We start from the raw sequence: 22335 nt of genomic DNA, 5'->3' as shown, positions 1-22335 counted from the left end.
ATGCACCTTCTCTACTTGATATTTCCAAATTAGGAATATACTGCGGGATATCCGTTTCGCGTTCATCTTCCACAATCATATTGTGTAAAATTATGCAAGCCCTCATAACAGTAGCCATGTTCTCCAAATACCATAACCTACACAGATTCGCTAAAATAGCCCAACGCGATTGTAATATACCAAACGCCCGCTCTATGTCTTTTCTAGCAGCTTCTTGCTTCTTTGCAAAATGTTTGTCTTGTGTAATAGTCGGTTTAGCAATCGTTTGAATCAAGGTGGTATAATTAGGATAAATACCGTCAACCAAGTAATAGCCCATATCATAATGATGGTCATTCACAGTGTAGTTACAAGGAATAACTTCATCATTGACTATATCATCAAATATTGGTCAGCAGTCAATCACATTAAGATCATTGTGAGAACTCGCCATTTCAAAAAATACATGCTAAATCCACGCGCACGATAGGCAACTGCCTCCAAAATCACTGTTGGTTTATGATTATGGCCAGTGTGAGACCATTGCCACGCGGATGGGCAATTCTTCCATTGCCAGTGCATGCAATCAATGCTTCCTAGCATTCCAGGCCATTCGCGTTCCTCAGACTCTTTAAGCAAACGTTGAAAATTGAAAAGCATTTGGTTTTGCGCAAGTATTCACCTCAAAAATTTTAATAATTCCATAATATAAATAGCGATGCATTCATGAACAGTTGGCTCAAAGAACATGTAACATATCATCTACTAGATCAGCTTGCATTCCATAAGCAAGCATTCAGATAGCAAAGAATTACTTTTATTTTTGGGTTAATCCCAAACTTACTCGCGACTATTAACTTTTGTTGAAAATATGGTATATTATGATTAAGATGATTGAAAATACGAGTAAATAATGACTGACCCATACGAAATCGGCGTCAAAAGTCATGGTCACGAAATATAGGATTTACACCGAAGTAGTTAGCATTCACACGAGCCAGTGTTGCCTCGTACTGACGATTATTATATTTTCTTCCTTTCTTCGAACCACCATGTGGTCTATAAGAAGACTCCGCTTCTTGCTAACGCAATAAACTCAGACAATGTCGAACCAAAGGTAGAGCAATAACCACTAATTTACGAGTTTTAACTGTAATGTTATCATTTGAAGAGCTCGAGCTCGATGAAGAATCAGAAGAAGATGAATAATCCATTGAAAAATCGTCAAGAGTTTTGATAGTTTTTTTTTTTTTTTTTTTTGCTCAAGGAGATGAGTTTAGATGAGAGGGAACATGAAAAATGAAGAGAACCTCGCAAGACCAAGAGGGTTAAATGGTTATAGCACGCGGTTTTGCCAAAACCGTGGGCTTGGGCTTGTCAGATGGGCTTCTATAGCGCGGTTTATCCAAAACCGCGTAGTTTGATGTCGAAAATTTGATGTTGCTCCTAAAGTTGCTTGGTGTATTTTTTGTTCAAAATTTTAGTGTTTTTTTGGTTTGGTGTTTTTTTTGTTCAAAATTTTGGTGTTTTTTTGGGAAAAATGCTCTTAGAACTTTTCACTAAGTTGAAACTATTTTGTAGTAAGGCCCAGCCGTTCCAGGTAGGTAGGTCAAGTAATGCCTTCCTCCATGAGTATCTTTAAATTCAGATATCATTTTCAAGCAATATTTCAATTCGATTGCAGATACTTAGTAATACTCCAAAATCTCTGTTACATTATCCATGAAATGGAATAACAGAAAATTTAAAATGTAACCAGAACTTTTCAGTTGATTCAAATCATTCTGCTGTTCAAAAGCATCCTACTCGTCATTCATGGGGGTGATTACTACACAGCAATTCATATAATTTAGGGTGAACTAGTATTACCCCCCCCCCACCCAAATCATTCTGCTGTTCAAAAGCATCCTACTCGTCATTCATGGGGGTGATTACTACACAGCAATTCATATAATTTAGGGTGAACTAGTATTACCCCCCCCCCCCTAGATAGCCAATTAGATTCCAACCCCCTAGATACACAAAAAAAATTCGGTCAACCTACTTTGACTTTTTTTTGTGTGTGTATTTAGGGAGGAGACCCTAATTGGCTCATCTAGTTAACCCTATAATTTAACTTTGCAAGCAATGTAAGTGCATCCAAATTTTCCTGTTTAACCTCCGACCTATGCATATCACACTCATGCTACCCTCCATCATCATCCAAACTCGTTCGCAACAGCTCAGTACCAAACATACAGCTGTATATATAGAAGCATAATAATGCCAAAACAAAAACGCATACTTTTAATGTACCAGTTTCTTTGCTGTGTAGAAGGCACTAAAAGCCAGGTGCTGAGGATGAATTACAGACTTAATTCACTGATAACCGCTTCAAGAATTCTCTGATTTTGGAAAGTTCTACAAAATGAGGGGAGATAACTCACGAAGTGCTAAATTGCCTGATTTCCTGAAACACTTTACACAAAATACAGCTCCTCGTCCTACAGCCCAGGATATTGTTTTCCACGCATAAAATTAATATGGATGGTTGAAGTAAAATCAAGCCCCACTTGCCATATCCACATCAGTAATTCCATCAACTCCTTTGAACACGATGCGCAATTTCCGCAGGCATGATGTTTTTTTGTCATCCTTGTTGGTCATACCAGTCACATGAATGACATCCTTGGACATTTTATCCATGAGGTCAAAAAGAGGTAGCTTCAAGTTCGATCTGGTCATCTCTTCAAGTACTGGTGGTGCTTGCATGTAGAGAGTTTTTCCTTGGTATGTGACACTTGGTTTGGATAGGAGCAGTTTAGGATGCTCTCCCACTAGTTCCATGAACTAGAAAAAATAGAAAAACAAGTGTAAGTGAAGAGTACTAAGAGATTGAAACAAAAACCATGTTTTTAGTCCGTATAACCAATTAAAGCCAATTACAAAATATGAGCAGTTGCAGGCCACTGGTTATGCCGAAATGTCAACATAAACCAAGTATAAGATATTAGTAGTCTACTAGAAAAGGGTAGATCTCCAGGCCAAAACAATGTTCAACGCTAGCATAAAGCATGGTAAAAATTGTTGTACTGGCTAAACAAAACTCAAGATTTTAGAATACTTCATGTAGAGTGTCAAAGCACTGCATATTGCGAAATTTTGTGAGAATTCAGATATCGGTTGGCTAAAATTCTGAAAATTATCGAGGTATTTGGTTGTGTGGTGAAAAGCAACCTTCTAGTCTAAGCAACGGTGTTTGGGTGAATCGTGTATAGTAGAAATTCAAAACGTTGCCAAAACAAAGGAAAAGAAAATAGAATTCATAAGTATTGTGTGAACCTTTTGTAGTGTAATTGAAGTCTCCAGCTCAAGGAGAATCCCAGGACCGCAGACAAGACAATCCTTATCCCTCACAAACTCGGTCATCTTGGTGTGAAGGCCTTCAAGTCCATTATATCTACAAAAGTTTTGAACAAAGTTTACATTAATATAAAATAAATAACATCATCATGAGTAGGAAAATGAAGCAAGTACATCTCAATCATGAAGAATAGGAAACCTAGAAACCGATACAATTTAGGTGTCGTTTGGCAACCATTATGATAATCCATTTTAAGACTAATAGTCTATCGTAAACCTCATAATTGATTTTGGGGAATAAAATACTTGTTTGATAAGAATACATTTAGAAACCATCATCAAATTTTGAGAATTGGATAATCAAAAAAACAAATAAATCAAATAAATAATGAGATACAAAAGTTGTGGAGCTTTTCCTCGAAGTGGATTACCTTATTCTACTTTTATTTTTGTTTTGGCAATTTTCTCTTTCCGTTATGTACTTATGTCTTTGTGACTAAATCAAAAACTCATTTGTATTTGAATGTTCGGTATTATTTCTTTCATAAATGTCTGTATCATAATCATTGATGTCAAAATTACTTCTATGAACACAACCAATTCTACTTAAATTGGTGACCAAACGGTAACGGATGCTTGAAAAGAAAACTTCTTAATGTCAGGGCGAATTAGCCAAACCCCAACTTACCTATGCTAAGGAAGATGATAAGCAGAGCTCATACTCTTTGCTATCAACAACATGATGTGTTTATTTAATATAATTCTACTAGAATCAACGACAAATAAAACAAATGAAGAAGTAGAACACATACGTAAGATAATTGGACATTATTCTGCTACATGCTGTCACAATCTTCAGAGCTTCAAGTGCACAAGCAGCTGATATAATTGCATTTGTAGAAGCAATAGCTGGAATAATGTTCTTCACAACACCCTATAATGTAATAGGTGATCTAGTTAAAAAAAATATTTAGTGAGAAAAGCTAAGGATGGTGACTGTCAAAAGTGCATAGACAACAGACACAAGCATAGAATCACCGAGCTAACCCCCACTGGAGGACTACGCTAAGTACAGTGGACACAGAACAAATTAACATGGGAAAGCAAAGGAGGTTTTTATATCTTTGCCAAGTACCAATAAAATATAAAAATACAAAATAATTAAAAAATAAAATGTTGAAGTACAGAAACCCATATTGTTTAGCAATCTAAAAAAAAATAAGTGAAAAGAAAAAAGCAGTCAAGAGATGACAACAGTCGCTGGAGTCTATGCAAAATAGGAGGAACCTACTTGGTACAAACTAAGTTCGTAACTGTATAATTGATTTTGTATACCTGAGTGAGAGAGTATGTAACTCCAGGAATCCCAAACAACTCAGCTCTCTTCAAAGCCTGTGACAATATTGCAAGGGTAAGTAAAATGAATAGCAGAACAATAAGAATCATATTAACCGACGAATGCCAGTTCCTAACCTCCGAGTAAATCCACTGCATGTGTTCTGGGTCATCTGCATCAAACGCCTTTCCACTATGTACCTAAAACAGATATTGATTAATGAGAAAATTTTAGCTACTTCCAAAGGAGCTCTGAACAATAATAAAACAGGAAAAAAGCTTTTGTCTTACCTCATCCCATTTAATTAGATGAGCATATTCAATACAATGAGCAGCAGTTCTAGGAGTTTCTGCCAGAGTACATAATGGAAATTTCACTTGAGGGGGGAATAACCAGATGGTACACTCAAAGCACGGTGTCACTCCTGGCAAGATAACCCTTGCATGGCCCTTGAAACCTTCAGTTCCACCATCAACCATAGGTTTGATCGTTTCTTCACTGGGCTTGTCATCAGAATCATACTCTAGATTTTTCACAATAAAAGTGACGTGCTACATCAAGATCAACTAAGAAACAAAGCTAATTCATGTAACTTTAATAGTGACAGAAACTCAATGCATCCAAAATAATAAATAGAGATACTGAAATAAGCATTTTGTTGAAGGCATCAATAAGACAATAACTGAAGAAGTGAAGAGTAAATACCATTAAATATTTAATAACTAAGGCAGCCGTGAAGATCAAGGTTGTTCAAGAAGTTTGCCCCTTACATATATTCTATTGAGGAAAATCAAATATCATTTGGAGAAGAGTTGACCAAAACAGACTTAGGGCCGTAGGGGAACTAAACTTTGATGAAGAATGACAAAGGTCAAATATAACTGAAAATATCACCAAGGACAAGTAAACTCAGCAGATAGACCTAACTCACATCTATTGTCTTATAATTTTATGGAGTATCACGTCAATTCAATGGCTTAATCTTATCAGGTTTTACTTAAATGACATTTACTTTCACTAACAATGTAGGCGAGTAAGTATATGTACCTACAATGTACATTTAGGAAGGAGAAAACGTACCACCAATTCCTCTCACAGTTTTCACATCACTACCCTTTTACTGCCTTGTTAAGATTGGTATATAGGCATTCAGGTGATAAACTAAGGTTAAGTACATTGATACAGGGTCATGTTCTTAATAATATTGTAATGCAGTAATTGATGTAAAGTTGTTCACCGAAAAAGATTTTTTCGCAGGTCATCTGGACTTGAACCAAAAACCTTATCCTTGGAATGAATGTAAGAAAGTGAAGACAGGATGCAGGAGAAGAAAAAAACGTTCAGAAACATCTATCGTCCATACTTTTAGATATTCATTGAAGTACTAAACTTTGTTTCAATCTATTAGGAGCTGCAGGGCTCCTTAAATCCTACGAAGCCTGGCTTTAACTTTTAACTGATTCAGATGCTACAGTGAAGATCTCCACTACAAATGAGATTATAGTCTAACTAAGTAAAGGAAGAAGAAGAAAAATGCATTGAAAACAAAGGTTAGTGCAACTAGACGCTAGTTACGAAAGTAATATGATAGACATAAACTTCATTTTAACTCTCTGAAAAACAGGAACTTTTTTTAAATATTTAAAAGAACAATCAACATCATTTACTAGGCAGACATTATAACAGATGATTGACACACGAAGAATGACATTCAAAAATACATGTCCATATGCACAAACTGCAATATCCTAACTACAGGTTTCAGAGCATAATCAATAGAAATTTAGAATTTAGTTATAGGAAGCAACTTTGAGAAAATGCATATAAACGTTAAAGATAACAACAATGATGCAACTTTGAGAAAATGCATATAAACGTTAAAGATAACAACAATGCATATAAACGTTAAAGATAACAACGAGAAAAGGAGCAGAAAGACGCACCAAGAAAACTACAAGCTACTGAGTTTATGTAGCTCCGCGCCTCAATGGAATCCAAACCAAGAGCAATGATATTGAATTCACGGTAGAAGTCGAGATCCTTATCTTCAATTCGGCAAAAATGTGGTACAATGTTCACTCCACTAACTCTTTCCATCACACGCTTGGCTGCAACCTCGGCTTTCGGCTTTCCAACATCTTGGAGCCTACACCACCAACGCCCGTAATCAAAGAAATCCTTCTACTAAATCGTAAGCAGTAAGTACAGAGTACACATGAAACAGAAAACACAACTATGCTAGCACCATGGTCAAAAGCACCACATAAGTGTCTAACTATCTAACATTGTACTTTAAGCCTAAGACTCTTTCAAACAGATCTCTTCCCTCTACTTATCATATTCTATTCTTCTTTGTTTCATGATAACGTTCCAAGTTCCACGCCCATAGTGGTTATTACTCAACTTTTCTTACTTGACTATCATTTTCCATACTCCTTACCCCTAGACAATCACTTACTAAGGAGGCCACAATGTATAAAGACTATTTTTTTTTTTTTTTTTTTTTTTTTCCCTATGAAAAGTCACTTCTTGAAATTAGTAAATAAACGTATTCGAAAGATAAAATAGTAAACCTGAAGAGAAACTGACGATTGAGATTAGTAACTTCAATAGTATCCATATCAATAACATGAAGATTAGTAAAGCCAGATAAAGCCAAATCCTTTAAAAGCTCACAACCCAATCCACCAGCCCCAACTACTAAAACCTTTGTGTATTCCCCAAGATCATCTTTTAACTGCAAAACAAAAAAACACATTATTTGTTCACCAACTGTTTGTAACAATGCTTGAATGAGAGAAAAAACAAACCTCGGGGCTTGGTTCGAAGCCAGGGTTGACGAGGTTTCCGGGCCTTGAAAGAAGCTTGTCGAGATCTCTCCATTTTCCGGTATTTGTCATTCGGGGCAACAACTGTGTCTGTGTGTGTGATAATAACTAGACAATCAAAAACTAAAAACTGGGAGGCTTCTGTTAAGCTTAATATATACGCTTTGGACTGTCAAGTATTTTGGTTCATACTCCGAGGATCTGTGCAGTTTAATAGGCGATTAATAGCAGATTAATAGGCGCATAGTCACTTTATGCTACTTGACCGATACGATTAGCATAAAAAATCCCGATCTGAACAGAAGCCCGATTTATACCGATTAATAGGGCGATTTAGCACAAATAAGTGTTAAAAAAGCACTGATTAATAGGTCTAAGAGTTTGTTGTTTTACGTTTTTCTCAAAACATGATTTGTATATATAAAATAAGCGTGTCTTCAGAGATGAAATGTATATGGTGTATGGTAATATGTGGGCCTTTGGATCAGTACTTTTGCCATGCAATACACACGCACCCCTTGGTATGAGTGACCCAGATTTGATAGCATACCATACGACCTGCGCACCATAGATTTAGCCATATAAAATTAGGATGTGTTTGTTAAAATTTTACTAATGGAAAGGAAAGAAAATAAAGAAAGTGGTCCACATGAAAGGAATAGAATGGAATGAAATGGAAAGAGTTTCAAAATGTGTGTGTATTTGGTAAACTGTGGAAAGAAAAGGAATAATTTTGTTTGTTATGCAAAAACTGTGGAAGGGAAAAGAAAGCTGGAAACATGAATAATTCATCAATATTACTTATCATTTTTCTCCAAACTACTTATTATTTTTCTCCAAAACTCATTGCTCTCGGAAAAATAAAATAAAAAATAAATGGCATGACCTTTTTCATTTTGCAGATATATACATGAAACTTGTAAATTAAAATGAATTTAGCATATAGAACCAAAAAAAAAAGACAAAAACTACCCTGTTTTAGGAGTATGAACACTTGTATGACACCTGCAAACTCATATATAATAGGTATTTGTTACCGGACCCCAATTTGTGTTGGGCAGACTCAAAATAAAAACGATTATTACAAGTGTGTCATTAGTCTCAAAAAATCTTTAAAAAAAACAATTATTATAAGTATGCCATTGCTCCAAAAAAAGTTGGATTCGAACGACCCGGCTAGGTCGTTTGGACTAAGTCCCAAACGATTTGGCTACACCGTTTGGGACTTAGTCCAAACGATGTGCCTACACCGGTCAAGAGCCCAAAAAATAGAATTTTATATTTTTCAAAGTCCAAATCCCAAACAACATGACCACACCGTTTGGATTGAGTCCAAAACGATGTGGCCATGTCGTTTGGGATTTGAACTTAGAAAAATCCCCAACGACATGGCCACATCATTTTGGACTCAGTCCAAACGGTGTGGCAGTCCAAACGGTGTGGCCATGTCGTTTGGGATTTGGACTTCGAAAAATATAAAATTCTATTTTTTGGGCTCTTGACCGGTGTGGTCAAGTCATTTGGGACTTAGTCCAAACGACCTAGCCGGGTCGTTCGAATCCAACTTTTTTTGGAGCAATGACATACTTGTAATAATTGTTTTTTTTTAGATTTTTTGAAACCAATGGTACACTTGTAATAATTGTTTTTTTGGGAGTCTGCCCTAAAACAAATTGCGGTCCGGCAGTAATAGGACCCTAAAATATTGTCTAACAATAATAATAGAGAACTCCCTCAAACACATAAACTATTGTTGCATTCACTAAAACAATAATAAAATACTACAATAATCTTGAAAACATCCAAAATAGTTAATGGATCCGAAATACTACAAAAGACTTTAACACTCCATCATAAAAAATAAAAATAAAAACACATGAAAGCATATCCAAAGTGTATCTAAAACAACCACAAAAGACTTGAGAAACCATCCACTCAATTATCACCAAGCTTCTTCAATAACCAACTAGCACGCTTGTTGGTATTCATCTTGAGAAAAAACATTTTTAGGTTTTTAGCACCATCTTGTGAAAACAACTCCATAGCTACAATCTTTTGTTCCTCATTCAACACATCAATTTCATCAATAGCTAAACAAATTTGGTCCCAAGTGAGGGCTAGAGCATTGTTCTTACTAGCCTCAACTGCAATCCTCTCACGCTCAATTTCACTCCTCACACACAAAGAATCTGCCACATTCTGCATAACAAGCCTCATGCCTTCTATAACATCATTGCCTCCACCTTCCATGCTCTTGCGCTTCTTCTGAGGCAATTTGTTTAGACAGGCAGATTGACTTGATGGTTGGGAAGTAGCAGTGTGGGAGCCTCCACCCTTGTTATTAGTTGGTGGGAAGTTATCTATATGGATATGCATGCCTTCCCTAAGCAAAGTATCTGAATACTAAACCCGTGATGACATGTCCATCTCACTTGCCACTGTAGCGTCCTCATCCACCGTAAGACCAGCTTTTTGTATGTTACCACAAGCAATATTGTCTCCAAGCACTTCAACCCACTCCAACAACCTAGGTATTTGCTTACCTTTATAGGTCCTCCTTTTCGGGTTTGCCTGCGACATAAAAAAATATTTGTTGGATTTCAATAAAAAAATATTGAACCAATCTGCACTAAAACTGTCATAAATTTATTTGTATAACTCGGATTAGTACAAGATAAATTGGGTATGAAACTATACTAAATTGGCTACAACTAACTTTCAGGCCATGAAAGGAGGTTCCCAACAGAAAATGCACAGAATGCCACCAAACACAGAACTTCGTCAAAACAATCCTGGTTGACATATCTGCACTAAAACTGTCATAACTTTATTTGTATAACTCGGATTAGTACAAGGTAAATTGGGTATGAAACTACACTAGATTTTCTACAACTAACTCTCATGCCATGAAAGGAGGTTTCCAACAGAAAATGCACAGAACACCACCAAACACAGAACTTCGTTAGAAAAATCCTGGTTGACCTATTTTCACTAAAACTGTCATAACTTTATTTGTATAACTCGGATTAGTACAAGGTAAATTGGGTATGAAACTAAACTAGATTGTCCACATCTAACTTTCAGACCATGAAATGAGGTTCCCAACAGAAAATGCACAGAACGCCACCAACAAACACAGAACTTTGTCAGAAAAATCCAGGCTGACCATTATGTACTAAAACAGTCGTAACTTATTGTGCAAATATCGAAACAAGATGAATCCAATTGTATTGGAAAGCAGACTCACAGATCTAAAAATCTTATTCAAACCCCGAGACCAAATTCTCAAGCACAATTTTTCAAGAATCTTCTTAACCAACACCAGAAATTAAACCAACAAAAACTGCTTACACAATATATTATTTGTCACAAAATTAAAGGAACATAAAATCTTAGTTTTGGCACTAATAACTATGTTATCAAATAATCAAATAATTAAAGTACTCACTATACTACAATAACTAACAAAACTTGTTCGCACAAACATTCTTACCTTAATTGCATCTGCCCATACTGAAGCATCACTTTCTATCATCATTGTATCCGGATTCCAACCAAAACCACTATGAGAAAAAGATCTCAAATCTTTGAATGATTTAACCGCAGCCCTCTTTGTCTTGATTCGGTTTTCAACGTGTTCAATATCGATAGCAAACCCAACTGATCTCTCATTGCCTCAGTGACAGCGAAGAATGTGATTTCCTTATTCCATCCACCGACTCCCTTTAAACCCTTCGCAAGATGTTCCAAGAAAACTTCTAACATGACATCATCCATAGATTGAGTCCAAACTAGTTTCCCTTTCTGATCGCGTACTGGTGCTTGTGGTGTTTGAGGTGTTGCTTGTGTTGTCATCCCTATTAAAATTATTATATGATCATAACACATCTATTTCCACAATATAAATTATTAAAAAATATAGTACATAGGAATTGAAAAGATCCATAAAATTTAGATTTCATTGTTTTAATCAACAACATATAATCAAACCATAGCATTTGCAATTCACACTTTGCATAAATGTCAGATGCAAGTACATATTCTTACCACCCAAAACAAATACAACATATAAATAACTAAAAAACATAAAAGTAGTTGATCACTCTCTTTGTGTTTGAAACATATGACGCTCATTCCACATGCTCTCAGTTAGGTTGGTCCTGAACAACTTTCACTCATTAGTTGGCCTCAGTGCACTATAATCCTGAGCTTGGCTACCCATATCTCTAGGTTCCTCCACATCCGGTTCATCCGGCCATCCACCAACATCGACAGGATCAACCTCTCGTATGAAATTATGTAGTATACAACAAGCTATGATTAAATCAACTTGTATATCCACATTGTAAAAAGGAGTTGCCCTCAAATAAGCCAACCGTTTTTTTAGAAGTCCAAAAGTACGCTCGACTACATTACGCAGTGAAGAATGTCTAAAGCTAAATAACTCTTTCTCGTTCCGTGCTGCCATTTCTCCAATTTCAGATAAATGATACATTGTTGCCCGGCACGGAACTAAGAAGCTTTGGGGCAAGTGGATAACCGCATCGGCTAAGTAATATTTACGTGTGGAACAAACAAGCTCTCCCTTGGATGGTTTAGAGCAGCTCTCAATATCCGATTATCATGAGCAAAACCCTCCCATCCGCCAATACATATGATATTTTCATATCAAATGTACAAACCATTAGAACGTTATCGCTAAATTTTCCTTCCGGTTATGCGATACCATGGTTGGTTCGCTATAGGTACCATTGCCGGTATGAAAGTACCATCAATTGCACCAACACAATCCTATAAAACGAGGAAATAATATATATATATAATATATATATATATATATATATATATATATATATATATATATATATAACGACTAACTTTATACCTTTAAGGCAAATGCTAGCTAGGTTTAAGAGTAAGTATTTTACTCGGTTTACCTTAAAATATCTCATGGCCCAAGGCTTCATATTACTTCCTATTGCTGGGGAGTTCGTTTGATGTGCCTGTCTTATGTATTCCCTACCAAGCCTCAATACAGATTGCAAAACTCTATGAAAATGTTGGTGGATAGTTTCTTGTGACCTTATCATAGTCCAAGCAATAGGCCCCATACGTGTATCGTGGCCTAAAATGTAAAGAAACATTGCCACTTGTTCTTTCACAGAAACCCACTTACTAGCAGTCAAACTTCTTTCTTGAAGTCATTCACATAAGGTATTAAAACATACTCTATTCAACCGGAGCATTTTATGACAATTATTATCATCTTCTGAATACAACCTCTCTAGAGCTAGATGTCTCTCGTAGTCCCGATTTCTACGTGACGCCTATCAATAGGCATGTTCTCAAGCATACGTGACATTACAAAATATGCAGCAATTACACAAAAAACTGCAACTATTTCGTAGTCATCCATATTCCTAAGACAGTCATTATTGATCAAAGAGTTACAATTAATTAACAGATAAACATATAATATTATTAAGGAGTTAATATTAATACAATTAATTAACAGATAAATATTAAGAACAACATATATAATATTAACTAACATGAAAATGTGTGCGATATCCGATCTTGTATGTTTAGAGTAAATCTATACACTATAAATCAACCTCTCTGGTTCACCATCAAATCAGCAGTAAAATGGACCTTACTCCAAGAAGAGGAGACAACATAGTCCCAAGTTAGTGAATTGCTTGAGGAGACCACACAATTTCCCACAAGTCTAACAATAGAAAATGCAAAGCCTGAATAGAATTGAGCTTGACACCTGTTTTCTCCTCAAAGATGCATTTATTCATTGTCTTCTAAATCTCCACAATTAATGCCCCTATAGCAATTTTCCACATGTCTTTAACAATAGGAATGGCATGTTTAACTTTAGATGCAGCTACTTGTAGTTTACTGAAAGTTCTTGAGTATGAGTAATCTCACACTACCATATATATATAAGTGGCTGATTTCTAAACCCCGAAGCATATAAGGAATCGATGCTAAAAGTTTAACTTGCTTTTGTTTCACTACTAGATCAATCGGGCACTCTATCATTGTAATAGCGGCTCGATGCCAATTCCACTAGTCATGGATGCATTCCTTTGTTTCTCAACATTACATGCCACCAAACTCTCTGTGCTCCTTCCATGCATATTGGTACAGACCCTATGTTCATCAAGCAAGTTGCTAAATGAAGCCACTCACTCCAGTTATTGTTGTTGAATCCTAGCATTCTTAAACAATTCTTGAATAGCTGTCCCAATATGCTAGTCCTCTTCGATGTCATGTCAAAGGGACCAAAGCAAAGAGTGAAGAGCCAGAAGCTGACAAACTCATCTCGCACTATCAAACATCAACAGACTCTTACGACAATGCAACTTTCATGAAAACATACAAGATCGGATATCGCAGACAGACATTTTCATGTTAGTCACAACACATGATTCTTATCTGAGTAGAATCCTTATATGAATCTTCCTAAGTCACAACACATTTCGTATGCGATCCTATCAAGTTATTAACCAGTTCGTTTTAGCTGTAAAATGAAAAACGAGGCATTTGACTTATTAAGGAATTATAGGAGACAGTATGTTGGTCCTATCAAGTTAATTAATTACTAATAATAAGAAAAAAAAATTATATATTTAAAAAATATGTTTATCCCACAAAGAGAAAGACAAAAGAGGAAGAAAGTACCTGAGATAGAGTATGAAGTTTGAGTGGTGTAAGATGAGAAGAGAAGAAGAAGGGTGTGGTGGCTTGAGCTGTTGCATTTTTATTTTTTTTTTGAAGTGGTTCGCCCTCTTTTTTTTTTCCGCAATTTTTTTAGGGGTACGGCACGGACACAAAACCATTTACGTTTCCCCAGTTTTGTTTCCATATGGAATGACCTATTCCTTTCCATGGGACAAACAAATAGCCAAAAAACTATGGAAAAGGTGGACCACACCTATTTTCCTTTCCTTTTCATAGTATTTCCTTCAGAACAAACGCACTCTTATATAACAAAAGACACTTACAATATATAAAACCCAATTTAAACCAACTTTTTCGTGATATAATTTTAGCGGAGTAATTGACACCTTTACGTTTTTTATATTTTATATGTTTTTTATTTGACTTATGTTGACCAATAGACTATGTAATTAGGCTATGATTGTATTTTGGTGATTGTTGAATATGTTTCTCATTTTCATTTGACTTCAATATGCATTTAGCTAATAGTTATTTGTAGCATGTCTTATAGGTTACTTATAAGAATGGAAAATCTTATTCAAAATTATTACCCAATTAATTTCCGATCGATATATTTCGATTACTGAGCCTAATCACTATGCACTCCTTAACCAATTAGCTACCGCTCTTAAGCTGCAAGTTCAACGTATTCTAATATATCGGTAAATAACATTTAACGATTTTGGGAACTCTGTAGTTTGTATCAATAGGTTTCGATAACCCGATAACTGACCCAACCAAACCGATAAAAATGGTTTGGGTTTTGATAATTTGGTTTGTCCTCTGATCCCAAACCAAATGTATATTGATTTGGTTCGGGTCAGTTCGGTTTCAATTTCGGTTTGTAATATATCTTATCATTTTGGTTTGATTTTTGGTTCTCAATTTTCTTATTGGTTCAGTTTCGGATTCCCAATTTTGTTATCGATTCGAATTTAGATTTCATAACCCGACCCAAACCAATTCCATTGACAGCTAGTCAGTAACTCGGTCCCAATCTATTATTTTTGTAAAATTTCGTTAAAAAAACAAATCTGATTTTACGAACACTCTATTATATATATATATATATTATATTATTTATATATATAAATGGATTTTACATTAGGGGAACAATTCACGTCTAATTTAACAAAGTAGCTATTAGCTAACACGCTCCACAAACTTATTCTCGTGATGACGTGATCAAATAGTGGGAAAATATCTCAAGGTCACTTCAAATTCAAAAGCGTTTACGCAACACGTATCAAAAAAAGGGACAAAATATTGTAGTGTTGGCAAAATGGCAAGTCGTTAGCCGAGAATTCAAGGGACGGCATTTAAATATGCATCGAGATTTTGACTATATTAAATCTTGTTTTTAACGGTCTCTTTCTTTTCATCCTTCCTCTCAAAAATGGAGCTAACTTCAATCTCCCCAAACCCATTTCCCTTTCAAAAACACCCTTTTCCCACAACACTTAAAAAAGACTCACATTTCCTTCTCACAGCCTCATTTCTTGAATCAAAGAAACGAACATCATTACTTGTTCATGCACAAAGAAAGAAGAACGCAAGAAGAGCTACATTTCGTATATCAACAAAAGCAGCACTTGAATGTGCATTCTTTATTGCATCGAGTTTGAACATTATACCAGAACCAGTTAATATAATCCTCAAAGAAGGATTCGGGGGTGGTAATGGAGGTGGGTCGGGGTTTTGGAATGGGTTTAGAGGAGGGGGTGGGTTTGAAGGATGGAAAGGAAGAAGGAGGAGCAAACTCTGGATTCTGGGCTTGTTGGTAATGATTGTAGTATCGGTTTTCTTGGTTGTGTTGATGTTGGGGAAGGATTTTGAGGGGTATGGAGAAATGGGGTTGGGTGTTTTGGGGTTGGGCCTGTTAATGGTGTTGGAAAGAGATTGGAAAAGAGGGGTTAGAGGATGGACATTTGGGTTTTGTTCTTGTGCTTTGATGGTGTTTTTTGGTTTTAAGAGAGATGAGTTGCAGAAGTTGGTTAAGGGATTTAAGGTTAATACTACATTTTTGGATTTGTTCAGGAAGAAAAGAAGGACAAGATTTCTGTAAGAGAGATAGTTGAGAAAATTTTGCAAGTTTTTTTTTTTTTGGTGTTTTTTGAGATACTGTTATAATCTTTGATAGATAGTTGAGTTTCCATTATGGTTGTATTGCTTCATTACTTGGTTTCATTATTATAAATTCATCAGCATCATATATTATATTTTTTTGGTAATCAAATTATTTCAATATAATTCTTCGTTTGCTTTAGTTGTACTCATACTTATTAGCTAATATACTTGTTTCAATTCAGTGCTTCTTTTGTTTAAAGTACTCCAATACCGATGTTCAGGACTGATGAAGCATCATTGCATTTCTAGCAAAAACCCCAAGTGTGATGTGATTCATTTATTCTGATACATTGAAGAAATGGTAGTTTAAGTGCATAACCAGCTTTGAAGTTTTATCAAGGGACAGTTGACAAGAACTTATAGAGAGAAGCTATAAACACTAGATAAGATGATTAGTTGTGCACTTGTGCTACAACATGTAAAAGTAAATACAAGTTTCCAACACAATATCATATTAGATTGATTCCTGCTGGAAGTAAGGATCAACTGAAGAAAAAAATTCGCAACTATAAAGGTTTCCTCTATACAGATCACAATCAAACAATAGAAAGAATGCTAGTTACATTAATATCTATCAACAATCAGTAACACATAAGTTTATGGGAACTGCACATTGATGTGCGTATATCTATCTACTTTGCCGCGTTTTCCATCACCTATATCTATATGCCCTCAATTGGGGCTTCCTTATCTGAAAAATGGATTGCAGGTAGAAAACCCTGACTTGCCAAACATGACGATTTTGTCCTGAAAATGGTAAAACTAAGCTCTTGGTCAGCAGCAAACATCTTATCAGACAATTCCACGAATGTCCAACCCTCTAATCAATTGGTTCTGTCGCGATCCTTCTGCACTTAGCAAACTTAGTTCACCAGTCATGAATGGGATCTAGTAGGCGACGTTGAATTTCGGTTGTGGACTGTCTCCCTCCTAAGGAATAGGGCATAGAGAAGCTCGTTCCATACATCAGGAACCCCAGGCAGGCACCAGTGGCTGCAGTCTTGCCTGTGAAGAGGAGCTGGACCAGTACCAAGATAGTACAAGGATGAATGACCATCTTTCCTCCATGATGTCATGTGAGTCACATTCAGTACGTCGATTTGCATCACCTGAGACTTGTTCGAGTAATCTGATAGTACCTCGTTCACTACGTTTAACTGTTGCCATGTTTGAGATGGTACCAGTGATGAACCCAGCTCAGGCAGTGTTTCTAAGTGACAGTTTCCTCCAGTCCTCCAATCCCCACCTCTGTAAACATCTAGCTATTAGCCTTAATAGATTGAGTAAATAAGTTTTCCAAAACATGACTATCAAATGATCCCTAAGACAGCGGAGAAAAAACTTAGGTGCAGTGATAAATTGATAATGTATAATCACAGCATTACTATTATGAAACACAAAGCCACATTGTTGACTAATTACTCTACCATGTTATCTTTAAATATTTCACTTGGAACTCATCCTCAAATCTAAAAAACACGAGAATTTGTTCAGTTTCATTTTCTAAGATGAGAGATTAAGAGGCCATCTAAACTTAAGAAGAAAAACTACAGATATGTTTATCCGTAACTATTCCGCTTTGACAAACTTAACATTTTGCAAGTTGTACCAACGGTTTAAGCTTTTAAATCTATTATCTTGATTGTTCTATATGACGTGTATTGTTTATTACAACACTGGGGGCATCATTAAATAAATATGTACCAGCCAGGTTAGAAACCACACAGAAGTCACGCAATGAAGAAACAAGTACAAAAGGGAGATGAAAAGAAATAAGATCATAGAAAGTGAAGTAAAATACTAACTCAACCAAGAAATTAACAAACCTGAAATGGACTGGAGCAAATGTGCGAAAGAAGACCTGGGTCTTGTTTGTATTTATGTCCATACTTATCCATTTAAACACAGTATCAATTGACCTTTGGTATGCACTATCCACACTCATGTTTACCTTCACTTCCTCTCCTTCTTGAAAATAGCAACCCCTGATCAATATATATGAAAGATGAGGTAAGAGTATGAGACAAGCGATTCCATGGTTAAAAGTAATCAAAAGATGCCAAATCTGAAAATGATTTACAAAATTTCAATCTCGAAGACGGTAACAAATATGTACATAGCTGAATCTGCAGCTAAGTAGCTTGGAAGAAGAAGAAAAAACACGCATGCACACCCGCCCACACACAGACACTCAACGTCAAACACTCGTATCCCTGCCAGAGAGGGTGTTTCTCAAGCAAACATCAGAAAAAAAGGTTGGTCAGAGAGAGACTCGGCTGATCAAGGAGAAGAAAAAAAAAAAAAAACAAGAGACTAAGTTACAGCAGAAATGATCGATACGTACGATGATTCCAATGCCATTTTCCTATTTCTAAAACTACTACCCTCAGTTGCTCTAAGCATACCTTTAATGTCATAAAACTTCTATGCATTTTCATACAGAAAGTTCTCACCAAGATTGCTAAGATAGGCGCTACCAATTCAGTGGCAATCCAATTTTAAATAGAACAATTGAACATGTAGTTTAAACCAACTTACATTCTAAAAGCCCTGGTGTGCAAAATAGAAAGCCAGAAAAGTGACAGCATAGTGGCTGAAGCACCTAAATTTTGGTCAGTGAAAATGATGCACTTTACAGAGCAATGGTACCACTGGGTCCATGAAAAATGCCAATCTCATTTCTTTACATTCAAGAACCAAGCAAGAATGCTATACCCTTCACATGACTAAAGTCATGCAAATAATAACCCACCAGCCTAATTCAATGATAGTACAGCATGGGGCCCCATATCCACTCAGATCTGAGGAATAGTCCTCCCACCTAATAACTAACAAACTTTTCATTCTTTAAACGGGTATTTTGGTCCTTTCTTACAAACAAATGTCTAACATGCTTAGTAACATTAGGGCCTTCAATCAGGATCTAAAAGTGGGAGAGCTTTTTGAAAAGACTAAGAAATACAAGAGTCTCACTAAAGAGAGATGAGCTTTACTGATTTAAACTGTTATAGAAATGTCAATGACAGAATTAGTCATCAAATTGTCAAAATTGCTAATTATCATTCACAAGTATATTAGCTGCTAAATGTTAGTGAAAAGGACTAAACTATAATATGAGCAAAGAATATAGAATTCTTCAAATTCTTTGCATATTTTAAAGCTCATTCCTCTACGAGTTCGAATCCTTTAAATCTCAAAGTGATATCTGACAGAAAATATAGGCATTACATTAAGCAAGCAAAAGCTAACACATTTCATATTTTGGAAACTTTGATCGTGTCCTCAACAAATAGTGAAAAGAAAAATAGCAGGAAAATATCCAACACCTATCTTATGGGATAAAAAGTACTAATATTATACACAATACGGAGTTTAGTCTTTAGATTACCAATTTAGACTGATTTATAATTCCAATAACAATTCAGACTTCAACGAGAAAATCATAAGACTATAACCATTTACCATTATAGTCATAACAAACTAAGAAAAAGAGAAGGTGAATAAAGTTACCCTCTTATGGTCTTCTCGTAGTTCCACCAGTGTCCAGTATTGAAAACCAATATATCCGCATCTCTCCATTGCACAGAACTCCAATCCATCTTATCCAATTTCAGTGTCGTCTTGGCATTTGGTGGGGCATTAGCTGGTGGACGACTTTGAAGAACTAGAAACGGAGCTCTATAATATTCCACAGTGCAATTGAAGTCCTTGAACTTGAAAATCAAGAACCCTTTGTGCTTTGTTATTGGGCTTCCATTAACTTCATAGATGGAATCCTTGTTGGGGATTACAGAAGAAAGCATACACAGAAGCGACTCCCATTGGTTTCTACCAATTGAATCACCAACAAATACCAATCGCCTATTACGTAGTTTCTCCAACATTGTCTTTGCATCAAATCTTTTCCATGAAAATGAAAATAATCCAAGTTAGTTGGTTTTTTTTTATTCGTAAAATGTATATGTATTATACTGATAATATGAAAAGTTTAAGGATGTATTATCGTAAACACATCAAGAGAAAAAAGAAAAAAAAAAAAACAACATAAAAGGTAAATAATCCAAGTTAGCTTAGTCCTTACTCTTGCACATTTATTAAATGATACTGATAAGCACATGAATACAATTAGAAAGCGAAACAATTACAATCCTCCAAGGCATCACAATCAAATAACTTGTATCATCATTACATAAAGTAGATTAAGCCAATAAACTGCTTATGCAACAAAATCCTTATCAAATGAAGAAAATCGTTTTAAAATGAAAAGTCAAACTTGTTATGTTGCAAATAATCTATAGATGTCAGAATTTTGTTACAAAAAGACTAAAAAAACAGAATCATGTTTTGACTTGTCAACTTCGCTGAAAGCTTGCCAATAAATTCAGAAAGTCACGGGATGAATGGTGACAACCAATGCAAACAGAATTGCCACAGGAACCTCAAATAGACAAGCAAAAAGAAATTCGAATAAAAGGACATGGCTTGGGATATGACATAATAGGACTACTTATTCTACAAAAATTCCAAACATAACAAAACTGCAGAAATATATATTAGTAATAGTTAACTCAATTGTTTGCAAAATTCATGAAAGCCCAGTTCATATAACAGCTAAATTTGCAGGACAATTAAATAGAAACTTTAAAAATTCCAACAAACTCATTAAATTTGCATAAACTACAGCGCAAAAATGGATTGAAAAAATAAAATAAAAAAGAAGAAGAGATAAGATTTCACCTTGGCAAGTTGCAATCCTTGGGTTGCCATCTCCATTTAGTATAGAAATTATCAGGCCTACCATTTTCAGAACACCTAAACCCAGAATCCAAAAACTGACAATCTTTTGATTCATACAAAGGATAATTCTCATCCCAAACCCAATTCCCACTAAACAAATCACACTTTTCACCACCTTTACCAAGAAACCCAACTCTACTACTTTTCTGTACTTCATCACCATCCTCAAAACCCAACCACAAAAACCTCTGTTGTCCTTTCCCATTATATTGAAACCCTTTACTAACAACAACTCTATAATCCAAGTAAAAAAAACAACATAAAAAGCCAAACACTGTAATGACAAAAAAAGCCAAAGAAGCAGGTTCAAAACGTTTAAACTTCTTTAAAACTTCAAAGTAAGACATATTTGATAATGGGTATTCTTCACAAGACATCTGTGTATGTTTAAAAAGTTGTAAAGGAAAGAACTTTGATGGAAAAAAGAAGAAATGGTAAGGAAGTAAAGGTGTTCTACATGGTGAGTTACTTTATATAGTGTTTGGAGGGGTTAAAGAATGGGTGTTAAAGAAGCAAAGTAGAGTGTTTTAACTTTTAAAGTGTAGACTGTAGAGGTGGGATTGGTGGCTTGTGTTTTGAGTAAAATAATGATGTTGGGAAGACGAAAAAACAAGGATTTTACTCGAAACTCAAGAAAAACTCAATAGAGAGAGGTGGAAGTTAATTAAGTTATGGAGTAAGTGGGGAGAGAGAGTGGAGAATGCCGACAAAGGAAATATAAATACCGGTAAAAATGGGAAGTACTTAGAATGAGAATATGATGAGATCATGTCTTAATTCTTTGTGGGTAAGGTTGAGGTGGATCAACATATTTTTGGTAACTAATAATTATGATTAACTTGATTATTAATGAAAAATATCTCAGTTACAAGCTGTAATCTCTTAATTAAAAAGAAGATTTTCGTATAATTAGAGATCTTTTTTTGTATTCCAAATCTATAGATGGGGCCGTGGGGAATGGGGATGGTCAAATTGAAGGGAGCTAAAGTTCCACTAGCTCGCTCAGGCTTGCTATCTGAATTTAGGATCGACTCATTTTCTAAACGAGTGTGAAACATGTTTAAACTCGATTCGTACAGTGAACATGTTTCAGTGAGTAGCTCGATTCGTACGGTTTATGGGATTTCTAAGTTTTTTTTATAGTTATCAGGTTTCTAAGTAGATAAAAATTAACATAAGTCATGGGCGTCGCAG

The 22335-nt window shown here is 35.5% G+C and overlaps 2 protein-coding genes across 2 annotated transcripts; both read right to left on the bottom strand.

Annotated features, from left to right (window-relative positions):
* Positions 1 to 2205: 2205 nt before the first annotated feature.
* On the bottom strand, positions 2206 to 7876 carry ECR1 (E1 C-terminal related 1). Its single transcript, XM_086561278.1, has 9 exons — positions 7468 to 7876; positions 7231 to 7394; positions 6601 to 6803; positions 4948 to 5180; positions 4795 to 4857; positions 4657 to 4713; positions 4134 to 4255; positions 3301 to 3418; positions 2206 to 2808 (listed from the first exon to the last, which is right to left on the bottom strand). Exons 1-9 carry the CDS (start codon positions 7555 to 7557, stop codon positions 2521 to 2523), a joined length of 1338 nt encoding a protein of 445 aa, XP_086417404.1. The 5' UTR covers positions 7558 to 7876; the 3' UTR covers positions 2206 to 2520.
* Positions 7877 to 16779: 8903 nt separating this feature from the next.
* LOC147499523 (protein trichome birefringence-like 11) lies at positions 16780 to 22008 on the bottom strand. The gene is made up of 4 exons (XM_086561277.1): positions 21082 to 22008; positions 19855 to 20244; positions 18171 to 18329; positions 16780 to 17592 (listed from the first exon to the last, which is right to left on the bottom strand). Exons 1-4 carry the CDS (start codon positions 21516 to 21518, stop codon positions 17220 to 17222), a joined length of 1359 nt encoding a protein of 452 aa, XP_086417403.1. The 5' UTR covers positions 21519 to 22008; the 3' UTR covers positions 16780 to 17219.
* Between the last annotated feature and the right edge of the window lie 327 nt (positions 22009 to 22335).

The sequence above is a fragment of the Coptis chinensis genome, chromosome 5 (genome assembly GCF_015680905.1).
Source record: "Coptis chinensis isolate HL-2020 chromosome 5, ASM1568090v1, whole genome shotgun sequence".
NCBI lineage: Eukaryota > Viridiplantae > Streptophyta > Magnoliopsida > Ranunculales > Ranunculaceae > Coptis > Coptis chinensis.
The sequence above is the reverse complement of the archived record's forward strand: the minus strand, read 5'-3'. Positions and strand labels throughout refer to the sequence as shown.

Coding starts and splice junctions, on each gene's coding strand:
- LOC147499523 (XM_086561277.1), bottom strand. CDS start 21,518: ATGTCTTGTGAAGAATACCCATTATCAAATATGTCTTACTTTGAAGTT. Junction 18,330..19,854: donor TACGAGAAGACCATAAGAGG/GTAACTTTATTC, acceptor TATATTGATCAG/GGGTTGCTATTTTCAAGAAG. Junction 17,593..18,170: donor TTTGCTCCAGTCCATTTCAG/GTTTGTTAATTT, acceptor AGATGTTTACAG/AGGTGGGGATTGGAGGACTG.
- ECR1 (XM_086561278.1), bottom strand. CDS start 7,557: ATGACAAATACCGGAAAATGGAGAGATCTCGACAAGCTTCTTTCAAGG. Junction 7,395..7,467: donor GCTTCGAACCAAGCCCCGAG/GTTTGTTTTTTC, acceptor TTTGTTTTGCAG/TTAAAAGATGATCTTGGGGA. Junction 4,714..4,794: donor TGCAGTGGATTTACTCGGAG/GTTAGGAACTGG, acceptor ATATTGTCACAG/GCTTTGAAGAGAGCTGAGTT.